Below are 22,657 nucleotides of genomic sequence, written 5' to 3'. Positions count from 1 at the left end.
AACAAACCGGTTGATTGGCGAGGGGTATAGTGATAAGATACTGGCCGTTGATGGAGTAAACTCGACTTGAGTTCGCAGCAAAGAAGTAAACAAGAGAAATCGCTGACCATACGACTGGATGATGTACTCTTTAGTGAAGGAAAAACATTGTATGATGGTGAAGGAGGTAACGAGAAAGGAAACTATAAAAGAGGGAAAAGGAAAAATAAAAAAGAAAATTATTTTACAAGAAGGGTGTCCGTAGCGGTTCCGAAATGCGTTTCGCTGGCTACGTCATAAAGTAATCCAGTTGGCTAGAATAATTTTTCTTAATTTGGGTATTTTGTCTCTGATCCTGCTGTTCCTCTACCTCTATCTCTTATCAAGCAACACCTCATACGTTATTTTGTTATCACTACCATTTCTGTCAATAATCGAAAGCTTATCCCTTGAATAGCCTGTTTTTATTTAATATTTCCATATTTTTATAGTCACTTAATGTATTATCGATATCTGTAAAGGTATAAATAACTGTCAATTGTAAAGCAAATAAACATTATCGTTTTTCTTTGGATTCATTTTTGATTCAATTTTATTCGAATTTTACTTTTATTTTTTAAAAAAGCTTTATTTTTATTCTTTACACCTCCTTACAGAAATACTTCTCCTCTCCAAGAGATTATTTTTGTATTTACAAGCGAACACTTACCTTAACAAACTATCTCTGGGTTCTATATTCTGGTACCAATTGAACGAAGTAGGTTTTTTCAGTCGGCCTTGGTTCTCGTTGTAGTTGAAGTGGATTAATAGAACTTACAGTAGCTATTCTAGTTAGTATTTCTTGTCTTTGCTGTGGTTATCATCTCCCTCAAAAAGAGTACCTTCTCCCTTAGTACATTCTCAATAGAGTTTGTGATTTCATACAAACGCTTTCTGTTCTAAAAAAAAATAAATCAAAAGTAAATAATTATGCTAAAAGTACAATTTGAGATTCCTTACGTTTGGCTCGCATATTGCGGTTACTGGTCCATTTCCATTCACAGAATTGCCAGAAGACTTCTTGATTTTGACCCAATTAGTGACATTTGAAGCAGAAGAACCAGAAGAATTGAGTAGGGCGCCAAAATTTTGAGTTACGTGTTTATTTGTATTCTCACCAGCTGGTACATTTTGATTTACAGTTGTTTCTTCGCGGGGTTCCTGTTTCTTTGTATTTTCTTGAACATTCACTTTTTGATTTGATTCTGTATCTTCACAAGCGATTTGCTTAAGACAATTTAAATTTCCAAGTTTCTAAAGGTAAAAGCAAAAGTCAATGAATAAACTCAAGACGTTGCAGAAATATACCTTACCGTGATACTCTCTAGCATAGGATTGATATGTTTTTTTAGTGAATTCTGAGCTTCTTTAAACTGAATTAAATCTGCTTTTAATATCTCAAGGACACTGAAAAAATGGAGTCAGGACATTTCTCATCGTAAACACATAAAGCATCAATCACGATCCAAGCTCTTGCATTTGTATGTGCAAAATAATACATGATAAAAAAAAAAAAAAAATTACACCTGGCGCATTTTTAAAATTCACTTGTCGCATTCTTATGTACCGCTAATCTGGAGAAATCGTGTTTTTCTTTTTTATTTTTATCTATTGCCCATATCAATATAAATCTCAAGATGATCAAGTTTAATTTCTATATTTTAATTATTGTTTCTGCATTCTAAAGAAAATAAGGGCCCAAATTCTTACTTTTTGTTATACTTCCAAAATGGATATTTCTACATTGAATGATTTATGGCTGACCAAATATGCGCTTAATCACTTGGCTTCTTATGGTATTTGTGCACCCAGTCTCTTGTTCAGTTTTCATCAAGTACGATAATAACAGCCTGGTTCAATCTCTTTTATTGAATATTTACAAGGTTATTTTAAAGTTTCGAGATAAAAAATCCCTCAGTACACAAAATGGAGAAAATTGTGGCAGCAATTCGTGACATTAGGTATTCTGGTTTGTTTCTACCACTATAATCGCCTTTTTTTAAGCCCCATCGAAAAATGTTGGTCAAAAATTAACGTAAAACGCCTCTTTTGAAGAGCGAAATGCTTGCTGACAGGATTGAAGAGACAGGCAAGAAAGTTGCACTTGAAGAATGTCAAGTTTGGATCGATCATTCACGAGAATTAGTTATGCAGTGGATAAATATAGGTTTATAATTAATAAATTTAGTTTTGATAGAAATACTATAAGCTTTTTTTTTTCTATTGTTTTTGTGATGGTCAAACATCTCCATCAATGATCAAAAGTCTCTACCGCCTACCAAGAATTTCTACTAGGTTTAAAAAATTATATATTAAAGTCAAACATTCTATTTTCAAACACAAAACACTGCACTGGTGTAGTAGATAGATAGCTGTATTGTAAAAACATAATTAGTTTTTTCCTAGTTTGTTTGCTCTACATTAAACTAGAACGGCAATTATTAGTGTCGACTATTTGAAACGATAAATACTCGAAAGCTGGCATTACTTATCAGCCCTATTGTAAGACGAAAACAATCTGATTATATGAATTAATTTGCTGCTTGGTTTTAAGTGCAGTTTCTTCCATTTCGTCATCTCGGCCTTCACCGGTTGACTTTTGCTCTAAACTTTGCTTTTTGCGGTAGAGTCTAAGACGGGTTAGCATTTGTTGATGATAGGGGCTTACTTCTTCTTCCCAATCCATAGCATCGCGTCCCTCCCCTCTTTATCAAGAACTCTTCCCTGCCAATTTTTATAAAAAAAAAGAAAACATATAGTCATTTAAAGCCGCCTTTTGAGATATACTGTTCTAGGAATATATATGAGGTAGCTAGTCTCCTATACATCACATTATTAATCCGTATTGCTTTCTCTTAATTATGTTGGTAGTAATTATAAATGTGAGTGTATATTATACCATAATGTAACCCACGGCTTTAATTAAATGTTTTATAACCAAGCACAACAATATTTATAGACATTTCAATTTTTATAATTGTGATTGAACTTCATATCATTCTATATGATTATGATATTTGAGATTTATACTTTTAGATTTATGTATTTTCAATTAGACTATGTTGGTATGATAATCTTTATAGGATAATGTTTCTTATTGATTGGTGCTTTATTATGTATGAGCTACCCTCAAATACGATACTACCATTGGTATGAGGCTGACAGATTTTAGTAAACTTTTTCTGCCAATAAAAAATAAAAATGACCGCCATAATTTTCAAGATGCTCTGCTAAATTTGCTGAAAAATCCAGTAGAGACGTTTTGTGTGGCTCACAATGTTTTGTGACTCGTCTACCTTTTTTTCTGTTTTGACACATTTCTTTCACGCAAATACATTATGAACGATTTACATTATGAAGAAGACTATGATCCACAAGGTTTATTTTATAATTCTTTGAGAAAAAAAGACCAAGACTTACATTATCTTAGAACATACTTGGGATGACTGGAGTGAAGAAGAAGAAGAACAGCAAGTTCAATGTCTGTATTGTAAAGATATATCACCTTCAGCAAAAGAAGTCCTTCAACATATGAAATCAGCTCATACATTCGATTTTCAAAACACAAGAAAAACACTTCAACTTGACTTTTATCAGTGCATTCGTTTGATTAACTATGTTCGGTATAAAGTAAGCTTTACCTTTTACTAAAATACCCATCCATTGTTGACCGCATAAGGAAATATAGGTTCAGGAAGATGCTAGTTACTCTTGTACAACATTTGATAAAAATGATTCCTTCTTCAAAGATGACAAGTATTTACAACCAGTTTTGGAAAACGATCCTTTATTATTCGCATTTGAGGACAGTGAAGAAGAAGAAGAAGAAGAAGAAGCATTTGATTTAAATAAGGTTGAACCAACAACAGAATTGGAAAAGAAATTGTTATCTTTACTTTTTAAAGCAAAAGAAGACTTGAATAACTTACAAGGGCAATTTGAAGATTATAAATCAACTGTAAAAAGAACGTTTTATGACACTTTAACTGAAGATACCAAAATGTAAAAAAAAAAAAAAAAAAAAAAAAAAAAAAAAAATCGCGTGTAACAATTAAATAAAGGGCGGTAATTTTTTTTCACTTTTTTTTTTTTTTTTCCCTTAAACCAATGACCTCTTACGGCACATTACCTACCCACTCTCAACAACAAGAACAGCAGGAAGAAAAGGCACCTTGGAGAGAAAGGCTTGGTGAGCATTTAGAAAATCAAATATTTCATGTGGTTGTGTTATGCCTCACACTGGTGGACGCACTCTGTGTTTTTATTCAAATATTTTATACGTTTTTTCATGAATGTCAAGCACCACTACTTTTGAGTAGCTCACGTCGCTGGTTATTTATAGCTTTTGAAGTAGCCGATGTGGTTAGTGTGGTTATTTGTGTTGTATTTCTTTTGGAAATCATCTTGTCTTTGGTTGCTTTTGGTCCAAAGTATTATTTGCCCGGTTGGCCTCACTGGAAGCTTCATGTATTTGATGCGGCGGGTAAATAACTCATCGGGCATTATTGTTTATATTCATATTCTATTAGTGGTTATAACCACTTTTATACTCGAGTTTATCTTGAAGGGAAAAGAGAGAGAAGTTGCTGGGTAAATGAGAGAAGATAGAGAGTTGAGAAAACTAAAATATCTTTAGACTCTTGATCGTATTCCGTCTTTGGCGTATAGTAAAAGTGATTGAAGCAGTTATTTTAAGTGTTAGTTACACACATGAAGAAGAATTAGACAGATTAAAAGAAAGTTATGCAAAACTAGAAGACCAGCTGAAGATAGAGCAACAAAAGAATACAGAACTACAACAACAACTTCAACAGCAATAAGATTAAAGCAAGTTTTATTTGTGTAATAAATAGTTATCACGTATACAAACATTAAATTATTTACTGTTTCAAGTCTTCAGTATACAATTTGAGATCAAATGGGTTTCGATTTATTGTTTATCTACTCTGAATTAATTTTGTTGGTTAAATGATGGCTTCTGTCTGGAGACAATAGTCTAAATGACTGAATAATTTATGGCCAACTACCACATTGTATCTTTTTCATAAAATATACATGCTATATCGACAAAGATATAAAAATAGTCCCCTTTTTTTTATATTCTCATGTTTTTCTCGACGTATCATTTACTAATAAAGATGACTGTCTTATGTCCTGCTCAAATTTTGTTTTTATCCAAGGTCTTTATGCGATGCTTTTCTCTTTCTTTAATGATTTGATAACTGAGAATGGAATAGGATGGAATACAGCAAATCAAAGTAGACAACAGATTACTTTACCACATTTATGTTTATGTATTTGATATCAGGTAAACAGTGCAAGTTTATCTTTTTCATATCAACAAAACATACTTGGAGATTCCTTACTGAATTTCAAAATATACCAAAGCTCTTTATTGTTTTAAATCGTTATTCAACTGTAAAATAAAACACATTTTAGGTTTACAAACCTGTTTCATTGGTGCAATGTCTTGTTTGAGTTTTATTTTTAACCAAACTGAAGCAACCTTTTCTTGTTTGTATTCACAAGTCATTATTTAAATGAGACATTTATCTGTTGCTTTGTGAGAAACTTTCAATCATCTAGACTTTTAGTCAGACAAAAACAGATTTGCATGTGAGATTATAAAAAAGATAACAAAAAAAAGGGAGGAAAGATTCTATGTCTTCTTCCCCTTCTTTTTTTTTTTTTTTTTTTTTTTTTCAAGCATTCACTCTTTCTTTCTTATGTCTCCTTTAAATTAGTTGAATTCAACCTTATCATTTCTTTTGTAAATTTAAAGAAAAGCGAATGAAGAACATATATTTTTTAAGGATATCTTTTTGTACTACAAATAAACGATTTAGAATAATTATGCGTAAAAATAAGCTAAAATAATATCCTTTTGCAGACAACAAACTCATTTAACAAAAAATTGCATTAAAATTAATTGACTTTTATTTAGCAAAGATGACATTCAAATACATATCTCTGCATGCCTTCTTTACACTCTTTTTTAATTTTTCTTTATTTTATTTTATTTTATTCTTTTGCTTTGTTCATTCAAAATCGATAAACCTTGTTTTCACTCGATTTTCTCGATTCTCCTTTAGGAGGAAATAGAAAAAATAAAAAATAAAAATAAAATTCAGGTACACAAAAAAGCTGAAACTCAGATTTGAATAGCTAAAAAAGTAAATGCCTGTCCATCATGCTGCACAAACAGTCAGCTGTGAACAATCCTTCGGGACATCTCGGAAAAATAAATGAACTTTTTGGTATCAAAATAAGGAGGAAAACGATCAGAGGTTCATTTTTTGATATAAAGCACGCCACTTGGTCAATTTCTCTTTTTCTTCTTTATCTCTTCTTTTTTTTTTTTTTTTTTTCTTTTTCTTTTTCCCACAGACAAACTTTTTATTGTCTTCTTTCATTAAATTCTATTAACACATTAAAACAAAAAGCGAAAAAGTACCCAAATCAATCCCAACAAAAGATCGAAAAAAAAACCGTTAGAAACAGTAACATTATGTCTATTTGCTTTTCTACGGATTCAATTAGGTTATTTCATGTTAACAAATTTAAAAAATCAACTATAACAATAATTAAATAAGAAAATACACCAAAAAAAATATATTTTATTCACATTATTTTTTATAAAAAAAAAAAAGAGAGAAAAAGAAAAAAGAAAAAAAAAAGTTAAAAGCTTACAAAATACATAAAAATATTATTTCATGACAAATATCAATATTTTATCTTATATTTTATCGTTTATTGGCTTTGGAACATCAGCAGAAACAAAGAAAGAAACAGAATCGCCCAGTTGTAGTTTCTTGTCAGCTTCTACTTGTATTGTAAATCACCCTGACGAACAAGATGAAAAGTCACTGATGAGAGAGAGATATGATGGTCTCGATTGGCTAAATCAACTTTCAAATGCAACTCTTTGTCAAATCTTGACTTCTGCTATTTCTAATTATCCTCCTCTGGCTGAACACATCCAAAGTTATTATCGATTTGGCAAAAAGAATCATCATCATCAAGACATCTGGCTATCAGAGCTCATCTCCTTGTCTCAAAAGGCCAAGAAGATTGCTCATTCACTGGATCATTGCAGGATAAGTGAACAGTTCAGTAGAGCGACTGAGATCGCTGTCTCACTTCATCGCTTGCTCTCTCGATTCACCCAAGATGTCTCTTTGCACGGACCCTCGCACGTCGCCTTGTTTGGCTTGATCTTGATCGCTCAAGAAAGTTTGAGCACACCGACCGAGGTCCGTCAACAGATGTTTTCTCATGACAAGTTTGGAAGAGTGTTGATACTTGAGATGACAAGTGTCTTGAAAAATTTCAAAATGCCCTTGTTATCGAATAGTGACTGGTTTCGTGTGTCTGGAAAGGAAGAGGATTGGCTTGTTGTTTTAGAACAAGCATGTCTGAAAATGGCAAGATATGATATAACTTGGGAATATCGAAGAGAGTATCAAGATGTACCTACTATTGCTGCACGTTATTATAAACATTATGCTCATTAATTATTTTATGGTTTAGAATAAAATATTTATTCTATTTAAAAACTTTCCTTTTTTTTAATTCAAATTTGCCCTTATTTTAATTGACATAACAAATAACTCATTTAAAACTACTTTTGACCTTTTCCTCTCCTTTTTTCATAATGGTTACACATACACCAGAAGAAAAAGTCTTTCATCTTCACAGTAAAACGATCAACGATTCCCCATAATGTGTCACAAGAATTCAACTCAATGACAGCAGGTAATCTGTTGTTTTTTGAATGCAAAGCATCCAACTAACTTTACTCTCTCTCTCTCTCAGGAAAAAGGTCTTGGACTAAAATACAAAAATGGATGGTGGTTCTATCATGTTGTACATGTCTCTTTGCAAGGGCCCATGACAGGTGATATAAAAAGCTGTCTACTTGCTTTCTTTCTGCCTTTTCTTTTTGACAAGCTTTATTTGCATAAAAAGATGACGACTTATACAGGGTTGAGTCATCAAGCTTTGGAATTTGAACACTTGATCATATTAGGATGATTAGTATTTGGCTGGCTGTCTTTACTTTTGTAAAGGGATTTTTATGAGCAGTATAAGCATAGAAAGAACGACATGTAAAAAAAAATGACGGCTATTTGAGTTATAAGCAATAATAGTTACATACAAATAGTCATTTTATAAACTTGGTTCAAGTAATCATTACTCTTTAAAAACTTGTGCATCTTTGTCTTCTGTAGGTGTGTAGACTATAGTTATATGAACTGATTCAGTGACAGTTGATTGATTTTATTGATTCTACTGTGTTTAGATGATTACTTGCTAATCAAATCATGATACAGCATAAGGTTCTTTGGATTTCTTTTGATAGTATTTTGTCTTTCTGTTTAGCCTTACGAACTAGCCTTTTGTTCAATTCAACTAAATCTCATGCAACAGTAACTCGAGTTGAGAACAATTTGCCCTGCAGCTTGGTAAATTATATACGTAATCACTTACATTCAATCAGTATTTTTTTTCAGGGGTAATGGTGTCACCATTTTAAATTTTAGCAGAAATGCTTTGACCAACTTATTTTTCAGTGGCATGTTTATATATAAAAAGGAGGATAATTAACTAATAATAATTTAGACTTTATGTATATATAAAAAGTACTGATTGAGTATACTGTAAAGTCATTCATTTGTTTGATTCTTACTTCATTATCAATCTAGTCATGAACTTGCTCTAGTCTACAAGTTTTCTTGTTAGTCATGCAGATGTAAGCAATGATTGTGCTATCATTGGACATTCACAATCTGTTTCTCATTCCCTGAACCTATTCTATCATTCAAATCACTTGGTATTGACACCGGTTTTCACTCAATAAAAATTTCAGTGAACATTGGGCTCTTTTCATTAAAAGGAAAATGAATACGTTTTACAAACTAGACTTCCTTTTGGTTATTCAGAGATACCAATGATTAATTATATATATTATCCCCTTTTTGTTAGATTCACGGCCAAACGATAAATTCAATAACCCCTTGTACATTCCTTTCCTTTTCTCTCTCTCTTTTTTTGTTTTTCTTCTTTTTATTTTTGTAGTGACACGATGCTTGTTTATTCAGCCATTTTGTTCACACTCTATCTCTCTTGGGTCACTGCCTTAAATGCAACTGTTCGATTCAGTGTGGTTCACGCACCCAATTATCGAGTCAACAAGAATCTAGATTTTTACAAGATGGCTGTCCACATCGACAATGATTACTTGTATCACCTTGATAACAAACAATCCCTGGATCCACTGATTCATACAGCGCTCGTACCTCACTCTTCATTCAAACGATACCAATACGTCATCTTGGATGAGAGAAATCATGAGATCGAGCGAGAGACATTTTACAGAGAGACCCCGTCACCATTTGATTTTTATGGTCGGACTGATAAAGCCATGCGTCATGTACAAAGTTTACCTAAAATGAGATTTAAGGGGCCTGCCAGAAATTATTCTCATCGTCGACTCGATCAGGTTCATCCGATGCATGAAATACCCACATTACACATTCGTACGGCTCCTGATGATCTTAAAAAGTTACACGCCAACCTTTTAGAGGACATTCAGATCATCGCCAACATTTCACGTATCACGTAAAGAAATGGATACATGTTTGCTCAATGTATTGTTAATGTGTGTGTGTGTGTGTATTAGGACTAAAAGATTGGATACATTTAAAAATACTCGTTTTTCGTTAAGTGGACAAACATCAAGGTTATTTAAAAAGCTTTCTTACGGTATCGTTCTACCTAAAGCAGCAAAGAATAAATCAGCCAAGAATAAAGCTTTGAACGGGTTCAGAAGATTCAAACTTCGTTCATGTGCTACTGATCCAAGTTATATGCGCGAAAAATTATATTATGATATTCTGGATGCTTCTCAAGTACCTACCGCAAGGGCTTCTTATATTCGGTAATAATAACAATAAAAAGAGAAGGAGAGAACTGATTCGGATGTGCATAGTCTATTTATCAACGAAGAGCCTCAAGGACTTTATTTAATGGCAGATCATTATAAAAATCCATTCATGAAAAGATCATTTGGACAAGGTGAAGAGAAATATAAACGTGGTGCATTATTTCAAGGCGCTATGCAAGAAAACCCAATGGCTATAGGGAAACTTCGTCTAGGGGCCAATTTAGGTTATCTGGGACCTAATGAAGAGGATTATATTGAAGCATGTACTAATCAATCTGCTTACAAGCTTCAAGAAAGAACATCCAGCGTTCATGATCTAAATCCACTGATTTCGTTTATTCAATTCATTGAGAATACAAAGTCATGGAATGGCAGTATAGAAGAGCTGGAAGAGGAGTGGAATAAGAGGCTTGATGTGCCTGTATTTTTAAAAAAGTAAGCAAAAAAGATTAAAGAAATAGAGGCCCAACTCATAGATATGTATAGTCTTGCCCTAGAATTATTATTAGGTCATAATGATGGGTATCTGGGTGCTGCGCATAATTATTTACTCTATCAAGATTTTAATCAGAATGGAAAACTTATCTGGTTACCTTCCGACCTGGACCAAACACTTGGAAATAGCCTTGTGCCTAAAAAGGAATCAAGTGAATCAGGGGATGCATTAAAAACCATTGATCTGTTTGGATTATTAGAAAACATGGATCGCAGACCGTTAGTGAATCAGTTGCTCAAGGTAGAAACGTTTCGAAACCAATTCTTTCAGATCGTGCTGGATTATCACCAACAGCTCTTTGAATCTGACGTGCTTATAAGACACATATATTATTTGAAATCGCTGATTCAGCAAGACGTGGAGTGGGATAAAAAATTGGTACGAGCAGATTGTTTTCAAAAGAAAAACCAAACAGTCTTTCGTAATCAGCTACAGCAAAAGATCTTGCAGCTACCTCTCGGGAAAGACTTTTATGAAAGGATCGACCAGATTGACTTTAATACTGCTGTCCATGGTGTCATCCAAGGCCACCCTTCTATCAGTTCTATTGTTGATTATCTTGCCACTGTCAAGGAGGCTGTAACAAAATTCGCTCTTTATTTAAATCCCGTCAACACAATCTAAAAACAAGGCTGGGCCTTGCTACATCTATACTTTACTTTTTTAATTTATAAATGGTATAATCAAATCAGATCTAATAAATCATTGAAAGAACTTTTATTAAAATTCATAATAGTCTGCTAGAATTATTGCACAAATCGTCGTTTCATTAGGATCCGTAGTAACAAGAGCATTTGTCGCTGCCTACAAACAAGCTGCTGCTAGTAAAGCTACTGTGAATAATTATCTATAAAAACCTTAACCCATTTTTTTAGATGCTGCAAAGAATGGAGGCAATCCTGTTTCTAATGCAAAGGCAGGCACAAAAGAAGCTGTATTGGATGCTTTGACTCGTAAAACAGGCATGTCCATGGAAGAAGCTTGTCAAATTTTAAATGTGAATAAAGAAGCAGATCTTTCTAAAATCACAAAGGTAAAAAAGAAACTAATCTCTTTTGATGTGCTTTATGTCTCATGCAATAAAGTAGAATTATGATCATCTGTTTAATGCCAACGATCCTTCAAAGGGAGGTTCTTTTTATATTCAATCCAAAGTGGTTCGAGCAAAGGAAAGGTTTGATTTAGAAAAAGCACAAGAATTAAAAGCAAAGGCAACTCAAGAAGCAGCAGAAGCAGTAGCAAATGATGTTAATCCTCCTCCTTCATCTTAAGCATCTCAACCTATACACATACACATACACACGAATGCATATATTTTATTACAACATCATTAGATTTTTTTAGATACAAAAAATTAAAAAGAAAAAAGATTTTCTTTTATTTGTTTGAAGAGGAGGGGAATAATTAATTGTTGGGGTTTATTGTTCAGGAGGAGGGGTTGAGGGATTCGAAGCTCTACATGATTGAAAGACTAGTGACAATAACCAGGGTTAGATAAAACTAATTTATACAGCATTTGCATTTTTTTTTTATACCTGGAAATCCACAAACAGATGTAGCAATAAAGTATGCGATTACCTATTGGAAGCAATCAGCACAAACAAAGAACATCATTTAAAATAAACTTACGAAACAAACAACAATGATCAAAGCAACGATCTTTGTATTCTTCCACCACATTGCACGCTAAAAAACAATCAGAAAAAGAGAATACATACAATGACTACGCTTTACCTTTAATTGAGTGCTTCTCTTTTTAAAAGCAAATGCTTGTTGATTTAAATTATCTGTTTTATCAACTAATAATTCAATACGTTCACCTCTCTCCAAGACTCTTTCAATGTTATGAACCATGACGTCTTTTACTTGTTCAATTTCCCCGTGAACTTGTTTCAATCGATCTGCACTTGGATTTGTTGAATAATATTCCTATTATATCATGAATAAAATTTTATGATTACTATTCTCATCACAAATCATACCATTTGTTTTTCAATCACACGAGAAAATTCATTTAATCCATAAGGAGGAGCTTCAAGAGCTCGGTGTTTACCAAAAGTAGACAAAAACTTTTCTTTTAGATCTTGAAGAAAGATGAAAGGAATACGACGGCCAAAGGAATCATCAGCCATGCACATGTAGGTAATACCATCTTCACAGATATAATGAAACAGATATCTACATCTCTATTATTATATTGTCCGCATGTGTTGCAAATATTTTACCTATCATAGACGTAAGTAAGCTTGGAATTGTTGGGTGGAATCTTTTCAAGAATAGCTTGGGTCACTGTATTGGATATTCGTTAGTAAATAATCACTTTTATATACAAAGGACAATAGCAGAATGTAGATATGCCAAGCCCTTTCTTATGTGCTTTTTTTTTTTCTCTAACCAGTAGCAAAGTTCCCACTGCTGTTCATATGTTCAGCCAAGATAGTAGATCCTTTGGCAACGAGGCCGTAAATAAGTGACATTTTTCTTTTAATTTTTTTTTAAAAAGAAAAAGAAAAAAAAAAAAAAAAACAAGTGATGCATGTTCAAGCATAACCCTTATTATTTAGACTCCGATCATATCGTACAATCAAAAAAAAAGTAATCATCAAAGTTATGTACATTGTCTTTATTATAAATTACATCTTAAATACCACCCATATTGATATACTTGATGTGTGTATAATCATCAATACCAAACTGTGAGCCTTCTCTACCAAGGCCACTTTCTTTGACGCCTCCAAAAGGTGCATAGCAATTAGAAATAATACCTGTATTGACCCCCACCATACCCGATTCCAAACGTTCAGCCACTCTCCAACAACGTCCCACGTCACGAGAGAAGAAGTAACTAGCCAAACCAAAGCTAGTATCATTAGCCAGGGAAATCACCTCATCTTCAGAGTCAAATTCAAACAAAGCAGCTACAGGACCAAAGGTTTCTTCGGCATGAATCACCATATTTTTCTTCATACCACCCAAGACGGTAGGCTCAAAAAAGCTACCACCAAGATGCTTACCGCCCGTCAAGACCTCAGCTCCCTTACTGACCGCATCTTCAACATGATTCTTGACTTTTTCAACACTCTTTTCATTGATTAGAGGGCCGTGGGTTGTGTCAGTATGGAAGCCGTGACCGACTTTGAATTGACTGACTTTTTGAGAAAGAACACTGGAGAGTTCTTTATAGATGCCCTTTTGGACATAGATACGGTTGGCTGATACACACGTTTGGCCTGTACCTCTGAATTTACAAGCGATAATAGCTGATACAAATAAGTCTTTCATACATCTCTTTTTCTTTTTCTTCTTTTATTACCATCTACAGCAGCTTGTACATCTGCATCATCAAAGACAATAAAGGCAGCATTACCACCCAGCTCCATAGACACCTTCTTCATTGTACTGGATGATTGTGACATTAAAAGTTTACCAACCGCAGTCTATATACAAAATATAAATATTACTATTAAAAAAATTTTTTTTGTTTACTGATCCAGTGAATGATATTTTTCTAACGGTAGGGTTTGTACATAATTCTTTGCCGACTTCAGCTACATTTTTGTGTGTGGTAACAACATTGACAACACCAGCAGGGATACCTACACGCTGAGCAAGTTCACATAACGCCAATGCAGAATAAGGAGTCTCTGCGCCAGGCTTAATAACACAAGTACAGCCAGCAGCCAAAGCGGCTCCTACTTTACGTGTGATCATAGCAATAGGGAAATCTATACATACAGTCTTGAGCACTCTCAATAATGACATAAAACCGAATCAAAACTTACTCCAAGGCGTAATGATACCCACCACACCTACAGGTTGCTTGATGGTAATAAAACGCTGATGAGGGATGTGGGAAGGAATGACGGTACCATAGGTACGAACGGCCTCTTCAGCAAACCATTCAAAGAAAGAGGCACCATAAGCCACTTCACCTTTTGCCTCTGTCAATGTTTTACCATTTTCCCAAGTTAAGATGGTAGCCAAATCTTCTTGGTTATCCATGATCAGTCTATACCATTTGAGCAAAAGATCATGTCGTTCTTTGCCTGTAGTGGTAGACCATGATTTGAATGCTTCAGCAGCTACTTGAATGGCTTCCTTGGTTCCTTGGGCTCCCAAGTCTGGTAATTGACCGATTTCCTTATCAGTAGCAGGATCTATGTACCGGAAAGAAAAGTAGACGTGGATTAATAAAAAGACCTTTTTTTTTATTTATTTATTACCTAATACAGAAAATTTTTCATTTGTATTCTTGTTTGTCCATTCATTATTAATGAAAGCAGCATGTTTGAGTAAGCTTGGATCTTTAAGCTAGATTATCTGGTTAGTTTACAAAAAAACGAATTCGCGTCATACTACATTCATACCTTGGGTACATCGGTAGTGGTAATGATAGATCTTGCAGTAGCCATATTAAATTTTTTAATAAAGGGTTTACGTGAAGGGTTTAAACAAGCTCTAATATAGTTTGTCTGCAAAGCAGATTTAAGCATTAAAAAAAAAGCAAAAAAGAAGAAAAAAAAATTAAAACAAATTGATTGATTATATATCTTATTGCGGGCACTGGTTTATTTTTTAATCGTGTGAAGAAGTTCGGTATATGAAATGATTATTTAAGCGTTAGAAATGAAATTACCCTAAAAGGAAGGATTCCCAATTGGGATATGTCTTTTCTGTGAGTCAAAGGAACATGTCATGGCAGCTTCAAAGTAAAGAACCTTTAAGCAACTTTAAATAGAAAAGGCTGACAGCATTTTTTAATTAAGTTTTTTATGCTAACTTCACTATTGTGATGGCAGCTTTTAAACATAAATCAATCATACAAGAAGGCCGAGATTTATCTTGATTGTCATCGTTATCCTTGACATTGATTTGTCTCTTCTTTATATGCTATTTTTATATAACTTCCTTATTTTAAGTTACAAAACAAGCTCTTTTTCAATTTTATAACCATAATCCTTTTTTTTTTCTTAGTATCGTCGTTTTTTTACAATTTATAATAAATCTATTTGTATAAAAGATAATTCATAGTTCGATCTACAGTGTATTGAAATCTGGATTCTCTTCTTTTTTACAGTATTGGGGTGTCTTTACACGAAACAGTCACTAGAAAATTCTTTGGATTTTTTTACATTGCTTTTTTTTTTTTTTTTTCTTTTTATAACATACAAATTTTCTTACAAAAAGTAAGTTGATTTCTATATTAAATAACAAGTTCTTATATTATAATCAGTGGACAGCGAAAAAAGACCTAGAGAAGAAGAAAACTCAGAAGTAGGACCTATCGAAAAGAAACATGAAGCAGACCAGAAACCAAAAGTAGACCAACGTAAACCTCAATATGAATTAAAGTATTCCTTGGTAGGACATCGTATGTCTGTTTCTAGTGTTAAATTCTCTCCTGATGGTAAATGGCTTGCTAGCAGCTGTAAGTATATTCTTGTTATTCTTAACCGTGATAATAATGGCACTTTATTGTTTTATTAAGCTGCCGATAAAACGATTAAAATTTGGCATGCGTTGGACGGAAAGTATGAAGCTACTTTAGAGGGTCATACTCAAGGTCTTTCTGATGTTGCTTGGTCTTCAGATTCTCAAAATTTATGCTCTGCTTCTGATGATAGAACAATTCGTATTTGGAGTCTCGCTACTGTAAGTTATAAAAGAAATTGTTATATGGCTTTATCGTATTCTTATTACTGTGATAGAGAGATACCATCAAAATATTAAAAGGACATACAAATTATGTGTTTTGTGTGAATTACAATCCCCAATCCAATTTGATTGTTTCTGGCTCATTTGATGAAAGTATCAAGATTTGGGATGTTAAGAAGGGAAAATGTATGAAGACATTGCCCGCACACTCAGATCCTGTCTCTGCAGTTCATTTTAATAGAGATGGTACTATGATTGTTAGTTGTAGTCATGATGGTTTAATGTAAGTATAGTTACAAACAATTATCACAACTTATTAACTCAATATTTACAGTCGTATTTGGGATACAGCAAGTGGGCAATGTTTAAAGACATTGGTTGATGATGATAATCCACCTGTGTAAGTTATTTTATTATTATCTACAATGGAAGCTAATAGATAGTAGATCTTTTGTTAAATTCTCGCCTAATGGTAAATATATCCTTGCATCTACACTAGATAATACTTTACGACTGTGGAATTATCATACTGGAAAATGTTTAAAGACTTATCGAGGACATGAAAATAGTAAATATTGTATATTTGCTAGTTTCAGTGTGACAGGAGGCAAATGGATTGTAAGCGGAAGTGAAGATCATAACATATTTATTTGGAATTTACAGACAAAAGAAATTGTACAAAAACTAGAAGGACATTCAGATGTAGTACTTTGTATTGCATGTCATCCAACCATGAATATTATTGCTTCTGGTTCAATTGATCAAGACAAGTCAGTTAAACTTTGGTTTGATAAGTCTCAACCAACAGCATAATAATTATTGTTATTTTTTTTTATTATCATTATTATATACATAAAGGGGGTATACATCAACAATTGTTATTTCTTATTATTTGCTGAAGACCACCATTTTGAAAGAAATCCATTTTTAACATTCCTTTTGTTCTCTATATTTACATATTCATCCACATCTATACTCTTGCGTGATAATCCTTCCATACTTTTTTTAGCTAATTGTGATATTCCATCAAAACTTGGTCTAATGAAATCAAGACTTGTTCTACTACTATTATTGTCATCTGCCAATTTGCGCTCTTCACTATTAATACTCCACCAACTTGACTTTCTAGGTGGTGCAATCTCTGGCCTTTGTTCTTCACAAAATGATGGACGAGGCTCAATATCTTCTTCATCTTGTAAATTAGCTGCCATTGCATTTTTTAGAGCAGTTGTTCTTAAGCCATCCGAACTACATCGTACCACCCCATTTTCTATACTAGGTCTAATTGTATCTAATGAACTACGACCTCCTTCACCGTTAATCCCATATGTTCTTCTTTCTAATGATTGAAGGTAATTTTCATCCTCATAGTAATTTACCACACCACGACTGTACCAGTCATTTTTTGATCTTGATAATTCTTCTGCTGTGGGTCGACTGGTATTAATACTGTGTCTTGGTGGTGGTAAAGTAGAGATATCAGGTATATCCAATTTTTGTGATTCGAATACAGAAGGTAAACTAGGTCTACGTAATCTCTCTGTTCTTGACATATATGCATTATCTATCGAATGCCGCCCAATTACTTCTCTTCTTTCAGGTTTTTTTTTATTGCCAGTGTTTACTTCTTGCATCATGGCTTGCATAGCACCAAATGTGTCTAATAATTTAACAATTTCTACGTGATTCTTTGCTGCTGCGACATCAATAGGTCTCGATCCATATTTATCTTTTACATCAATTCTTGCTCCATTCCTTAATAATAAATCGACTATTTTTGTACAACCGTTGGCACAAGCAACATGTAAAGCAGTTGAGCCTGTAGCTCCTGCAACAGCTTGTGACTTATCTGCACTGTGTTTTTTGGGCCACCTAAAGTAACAATAAATATAATGAGGTTATACGGACATATTCTTACTTTTGAGCATTGACATCAGCTCCTCTGTCAATAAGATATTGAACAACTGCAATGTGATTATCGCTAATACAGGCTAATTGAAGCGGCATGAAGCCATTCACAACAGAATCTATAGGTGCTCCATGGTCAAGAGCAAACTTTACTAAACCTAATATTGAACAGTGAACATGATGTCAAATTTCTTTTTCTTTTCATAATTTACCAACATTGCCATTCATACAGGCACTGTGTAAACCTAAGGAATAATCTTTGGTTTTATCTTTTTTTCCTTCATACATCTCTTATTTATTTATTTTTTTTTAAAAAAAAAAAAAAAAGAGTTAAAAAAAAAGGGGAGGACAGAATATAATGGTTAAACATAAAAAGAAAATCATTTTAAAAAAGGAGAAGTGTAAAAAATAGAAATATAGCTTATATAGAAAAATTAAAAAATAATTAACATCCATGCATATTACTATCTTTTCTCTCCCTCTCTCTTTTACACGGATGCATTTTCTTGTAGTTTATGAAGGGGAACTTTTATTTATTTATTTAACAAGTTATTACATTGGTTACACCATGAGATTAAAAGTATTACAAAAATTTGCCAAGCATACCAGCAATTCCTCCACTACTTTCTTGCTTTTGAGCACCACCACCAAGGCTACCCAAGATACCCATGACAGCATCCAATCCACTACCACTTCCACCACTGCTTCCTTTTTGTTGTGTCATCAAGAGCTTCATGGCCATTCCAGCAGCAGCTTGAAGCATCTCAGCCTGATTAGCTCCTCCGCCACCTTGGGCGTTGAAAAGCTTTTGTGCCTCACCCATAGCTAAACCGATCAACTCACTGCTACCTCCATTTCCTCCTCCACCAGAAAACATCTTGAAGGCTTGCATGGCTGCGGCAGAACCAAGATCACGAGAGGAGTGTTCTTGATTAGGCTGACCACCGTTTTGGTTATAGATTTGGTCGTGAGCACTGGCAGCTTGCTGAGCTTCGTCCTCATCAACTTCTTTGTGTTCATCTTTACGGTTCATGACATGGTGATAAGCTTGAGAAAAGACACCATTTTCGTCATCGCCTAATAAAAGGCTTAGTTTTCTTTTTTTGTAAAGACCCTTCTTTCTCCAACTACTTACTGTCATCGTTGTATTGAGCGTGTTGCTTAGCGTAACGAGATACTTGGGATGCTTCTGCCCCTTAAAGTTCATTTAAATTATTAAATTTTCTCAATCTTTCTTTTTTCTCTTCTATATTTACCTTGATAAGAATCGGCTTCACCGTATGACATTTTTAAAGATATTTTTTTAAAAAAAGAAAAGAAAAAAGAAAAAGGGTTTTTAAATCATGTACTCTATTTTTGTAGCTTGTTTTAAATCGTTTCACAACAAGTAAATGCCTTTCCAAGTGAAGTATCCGAGCAAAAAAAAGGTTTTGCATTAAAACACAGCGGGCTTTTGAAGGTTTTTATAAACTGCTGAAAAAAGAACTTACGCGACAATGTATTTTATCAAGTGAAGAGCATATAGTGCTTTTGATATTAGAAAGATGATACGTGCACACACAAAATTTTATTTAAATATATTTGAAATATATTACTATCATTTTAGCCAAAGACGCGACTTTATACACAAAGGGCACTAAATGAGCGGCGTAGATTTTCCAATAAATGACATATGACAATTGGTTACACATATACACTGGATACCAATAACAAGTTTTTTTTAATAGAAAGTGCACTCTAGTACACTCAAAAGTTTCTTTTTACTCACAGAACTTACTTGAAGTACATGTCTGTATGGTTCAAACAATACCTTTATTTCGCTAAAAGATATACTAAAAAAATAAAGGTTCTCTCGTTGTTAGAACTCAAAACAGGCAAAAGGAATCTCTTTGATTTGATATCGATCCTTTTTTATTTTTCATTCATTTGGTGTGTTTTTACATATTATACTTTTAACAGAAAGTTCCTACAAAAATATAAAGAATCCCAAGTTAAATTAAACCAGCCTTTATCATAGTATGCCATAACGTCCAAATTCGTTTATTTCCTAAATGATCTGTTTCTTATTAAAAGAAGGTAAATTTGAAAGATTTGGCAAATTACAAAAGCTTACATAATATAAGGATTGAAATCATATTCATATCAAAGCAAACTTGTTCTTAATGCTTTTTAAAAAAAATCTAGCATTCATGTAACAATTAAATGGTTTCAGAAATGAGACAGTTTCTTGGAAAGATTTCTTTTACTTCAATAATGATGTTCTTTCTGTATTTTTAACATTCTCATAATAGTGTAATCAATAAAAAGAAGTTGCTGCTCTTTTTCTATAAGGCTTTGACACACTTCATATGTTTATATCGTTTCTCAAAAGATACGTCTGTTCACATCTGATCTGAAATACACAAAAGAAGAGCTGAACAACAAAATTGCACTTGAGTTTGTATTAGGTAGAAAACACGTACAAACAATAATGAAACTCATGAGATATGGCTATCATTCTAAATTTGCTCATTATATACCCATTGCCATATATTTGTGTTGAACAAGTGTCATAATGAGCATCCAGCTTCATCATTGTAAATATACATACATCAGTATGATGCTTTTTTTATATATATCCAAAGACTAGAGGTGACGCTTTCCCTTTTGTTTTTGCAAAATTAAAAAAAAAAAAAAAAAAAAAAAAAAAAACGCGTATTTCAGTTTAGACTAGCCCTAGGATTAAGGCCTTCAAGGGCTGAGAGATTATTTCGCATACAAATAGGAAAAAAATATAAAATTTATACTTGGTACTACTTTCCTTTGTTAAACTAAAAGAATCCCCAAGTTGACGAAATTTGCTTCAAAATACAATTTTAAGAGAATTATATTTTACTCAACCTGAGTCTTTCAAGTTTTCTTACGATAGACATAAAAATATTACTTTTTTTATTTTATTTTTTACAAGCATAAATATACAGAAAATCGTTTAAAGTAATAGGATTCATAATAAAAAGAAAGGAACTTTGGCTTTAAATTGATTGTATCATTTTTTTTTTGAATAGATTTAAACTATATTAAAACGAAATTTGGGTAGCACACATCTAGGAGGAATACGACTTGTAAAATAAAAGCAATGTATAATGGCTAAATAAAATGAAAAATGATTTTAAATGTATAAATAGACACTGTCAAGAGAACATCATTAGCGTAGAAGAAGACATAGTAGAGAAGAGCAGAGGATATGGGGTATCCAACAAAATTAGAAAACGAGACGATTAAATTCAGTTCAGTGGATATGACTATGGGAGGAAATAGACCAGAAGCAGTAAAGGCTACAAATGCAACGGAAACAATATTAGAACGAGAAAAGGTTTGGAGAAGGTTTCAAGAGGGAAGCGAGGAGTAGAAAAAGCTAAAGTGGGGCGTTTGAATAAGGAAAAATAAAGATTATGATTATTTCATTGACGACGGAGGCACGGGTTTAAACAGTAAGGCTAAAAGCTGTAAATGAAACAAATAAGTAATTGAACTTGGAACCATCAAGCTTATGAGAAAAGCGACAATGGAGTGTATTGCAAACCAAGAAGACTAGAAAGTATCTTGATTGAATCAATTAAGGGTTTGAGACGAATTAGCTTCAGAAGGTGTTTAGTTCTAGAATGTTATATATCCTTCCTCTTCACACTACACATATGACTAAAAGTATGAAAACATGAGCGTCAAGAATGCGACCATGATTAGAAATCATATTTTGCAAATATCTGCCCAGCGCTAGGAAGATAGAAAATGAGTCTAGAAGTATTATGTTACTTAAGATGCGCTTCAGGCTTCATCGAATAAGCAACTATTAACTACATGATTCTTAATGTGACACCACTATTAATATTCTAACAACTGAGCTCAACGGAGAAAAATACGTATAACATAGGCTACTGTCTGAATCTATGAACTGGAAGACCGCAGCTATCTTTCAGAAATAGCCGATTGTGCAGCGATTTTAAATGACTAATGCATATAGAAAAACATGTGATACCAGAGATCAATATGCTCCATTTCACCTCAGTTGCCATACATGTAATGCTTTAGAAATTTCCACTTTATATTCTACTTGATAAAGAAAGATATAGGATCATCAACCTATATCTACGTAAATCGATGAAGGTACTTTAATACACGGCTCAAAAAGAAAATTAGAAAAAGTTAAAGTAATCTCGTTATATTGCAAAATTTTATTGTATAAAGGGACACATAGCGCAAGGTAACAGCTGGTGGTTTTTTTTAGAGAAAAACATGGATTTCAAATTTAATTGACAGGTTTGATACAACTCAGTCGGTGGTTTTGATAAAAGTCCCACAAGCAATCATACAAATACTGGTTGTCATTCTCTCTCTTTTTTTTTTTTTTTTTTTTTTTTTTTTTTTTTTTGTCGTATAAAAAAAGATTTGCGCATCAATTATTAATCGAGAACGTAACAGGTTTAAAGAGCAAAAAATAAATAAAAGAAAAAGGAGAACTTATTATAAAAAGATAATAAGCTGTTTCGATCAATAAATCTCTGCATTACTTGATATTATACTATTGTAATTTAAGAATGAGGCAATACAACATAGAATGGAAGATGAAACCAGTTCATAATTCCATCTCAAATTGA

At 33.1% G+C, this 22,657-nt stretch overlaps 9 protein-coding genes across 9 annotated transcripts; 4 read left to right on the top strand and 5 right to left on the bottom strand.

Moving 5' to 3' along the window:
- Nucleotides 1-806: 806 nt before the first annotated feature.
- RO3G_00907 (uncharacterized protein) lies at nt 807-1,553 on the bottom strand (the record flags this gene model as incomplete). The annotated part of the gene is made up of 4 exons (XM_067655498.1): nt 807-917; nt 979-1,272; nt 1,332-1,425; nt 1,543-1,553. The coding sequence occupies 4 exons, from the start codon at nt 1,551-1,553 to the stop codon at nt 807-809; spliced, it is 510 nt and encodes a 169-aa protein (XP_067511599.1).
- A 1,803-nt stretch (nt 1,554-3,356) lies between these two features.
- On the top strand, nt 3,357-4,838 carry RO3G_00906 (uncharacterized protein; the record flags this gene model as incomplete). Its single annotated transcript, XM_067655497.1, has 6 exons — nt 3,357-3,396; nt 3,449-3,648; nt 3,707-3,976; nt 4,174-4,501; nt 4,548-4,608; nt 4,655-4,838. The coding sequence occupies 6 exons, from the start codon at nt 3,357-3,359 to the stop codon at nt 4,836-4,838; spliced, it is 1,083 nt and encodes a 360-aa protein (XP_067511598.1).
- Nucleotides 4,839-6,887: 2,049 nt separating this feature from the next.
- On the top strand, nt 6,888-7,532 carry RO3G_00905 (uncharacterized protein; the record flags this gene model as incomplete). The annotated part of the gene is made up of 1 exon (XM_067655496.1): nt 6,888-7,532. One exon carries the CDS (start codon nt 6,888-6,890, stop codon nt 7,530-7,532), a length of 645 nt encoding a protein of 214 aa, XP_067511597.1.
- Nucleotides 7,533-9,103: 1,571 nt separating this feature from the next.
- RO3G_00904 (uncharacterized protein) lies at nt 9,104-11,731 on the top strand (the record flags this gene model as incomplete). The annotated part of the gene is made up of 7 exons (XM_067655495.1): nt 9,104-9,639; nt 9,746-9,958; nt 10,010-10,399; nt 10,451-11,039; nt 11,197-11,284; nt 11,336-11,493; nt 11,549-11,731. 7 exons carry the CDS (start codon nt 9,104-9,106, stop codon nt 11,729-11,731), a joined length of 2,157 nt encoding a protein of 718 aa, XP_067511596.1.
- A 343-nt stretch (nt 11,732-12,074) lies between these two features.
- On the bottom strand, nt 12,075-12,598 carry RO3G_00903 (uncharacterized protein; the record flags this gene model as incomplete). Its single annotated transcript, XM_067655494.1, has 3 exons — nt 12,075-12,146; nt 12,195-12,389; nt 12,443-12,598. 3 exons carry the CDS (start codon nt 12,596-12,598, stop codon nt 12,075-12,077), a joined length of 423 nt encoding a protein of 140 aa, XP_067511595.1.
- Nucleotides 12,599-13,100: 502 nt separating this feature from the next.
- Nucleotides 13,101-14,872, bottom strand: RO3G_00902 (uncharacterized protein; the record flags this gene model as incomplete). The annotated part of the gene is made up of 6 exons (XM_067655493.1): nt 13,101-13,720; nt 13,774-13,897; nt 13,947-14,185; nt 14,243-14,617; nt 14,684-14,771; nt 14,828-14,872. 6 exons carry the CDS (start codon nt 14,870-14,872, stop codon nt 13,101-13,103), a joined length of 1,491 nt encoding a protein of 496 aa, XP_067511594.1.
- A 278-nt stretch (nt 14,873-15,150) lies between these two features.
- Nucleotides 15,151-16,928, top strand: RO3G_00901 (Wdr5 protein; the record flags this gene model as incomplete). Its single annotated transcript, XM_067655492.1, has 7 exons — nt 15,151-15,169; nt 15,694-15,888; nt 15,949-16,112; nt 16,169-16,398; nt 16,450-16,515; nt 16,706-16,733; nt 16,779-16,928. The coding sequence occupies 7 exons, from the start codon at nt 15,151-15,153 to the stop codon at nt 16,926-16,928; spliced, it is 852 nt and encodes a 283-aa protein (XP_067511593.1).
- Nucleotides 16,929-17,406: 478 nt separating this feature from the next.
- On the bottom strand, nt 17,407-18,122 carry RO3G_00900 (uncharacterized protein; the record flags this gene model as incomplete). Its single annotated transcript, XM_067655491.1, has 3 exons — nt 17,407-17,454; nt 17,495-17,987; nt 18,034-18,122. 3 exons carry the CDS (start codon nt 18,120-18,122, stop codon nt 17,407-17,409), a joined length of 630 nt encoding a protein of 209 aa, XP_067511592.1.
- A 484-nt stretch (nt 18,123-18,606) lies between these two features.
- On the bottom strand, nt 18,607-19,310 carry RO3G_00899 (uncharacterized protein; the record flags this gene model as incomplete). The annotated part of the gene is made up of 3 exons (XM_067655490.1): nt 18,607-19,100; nt 19,159-19,218; nt 19,280-19,310. 3 exons carry the CDS (start codon nt 19,308-19,310, stop codon nt 18,607-18,609), a joined length of 585 nt encoding a protein of 194 aa, XP_067511591.1.
- Between the last annotated feature and the right edge of the window lie 3,347 nt (nt 19,311-22,657).

Source organism: Rhizopus delemar, genomic scaffold (genome assembly GCF_000149305.1).
Source record: "Rhizopus delemar RA 99-880 supercont3.1 genomic scaffold, whole genome shotgun sequence".
Taxonomy (NCBI): Eukaryota; Fungi; Mucoromycota; class Mucoromycetes; order Mucorales; family Rhizopodaceae; genus Rhizopus; species Rhizopus delemar.
This window is presented reverse-complemented; position numbering and strand designations above follow the sequence as displayed.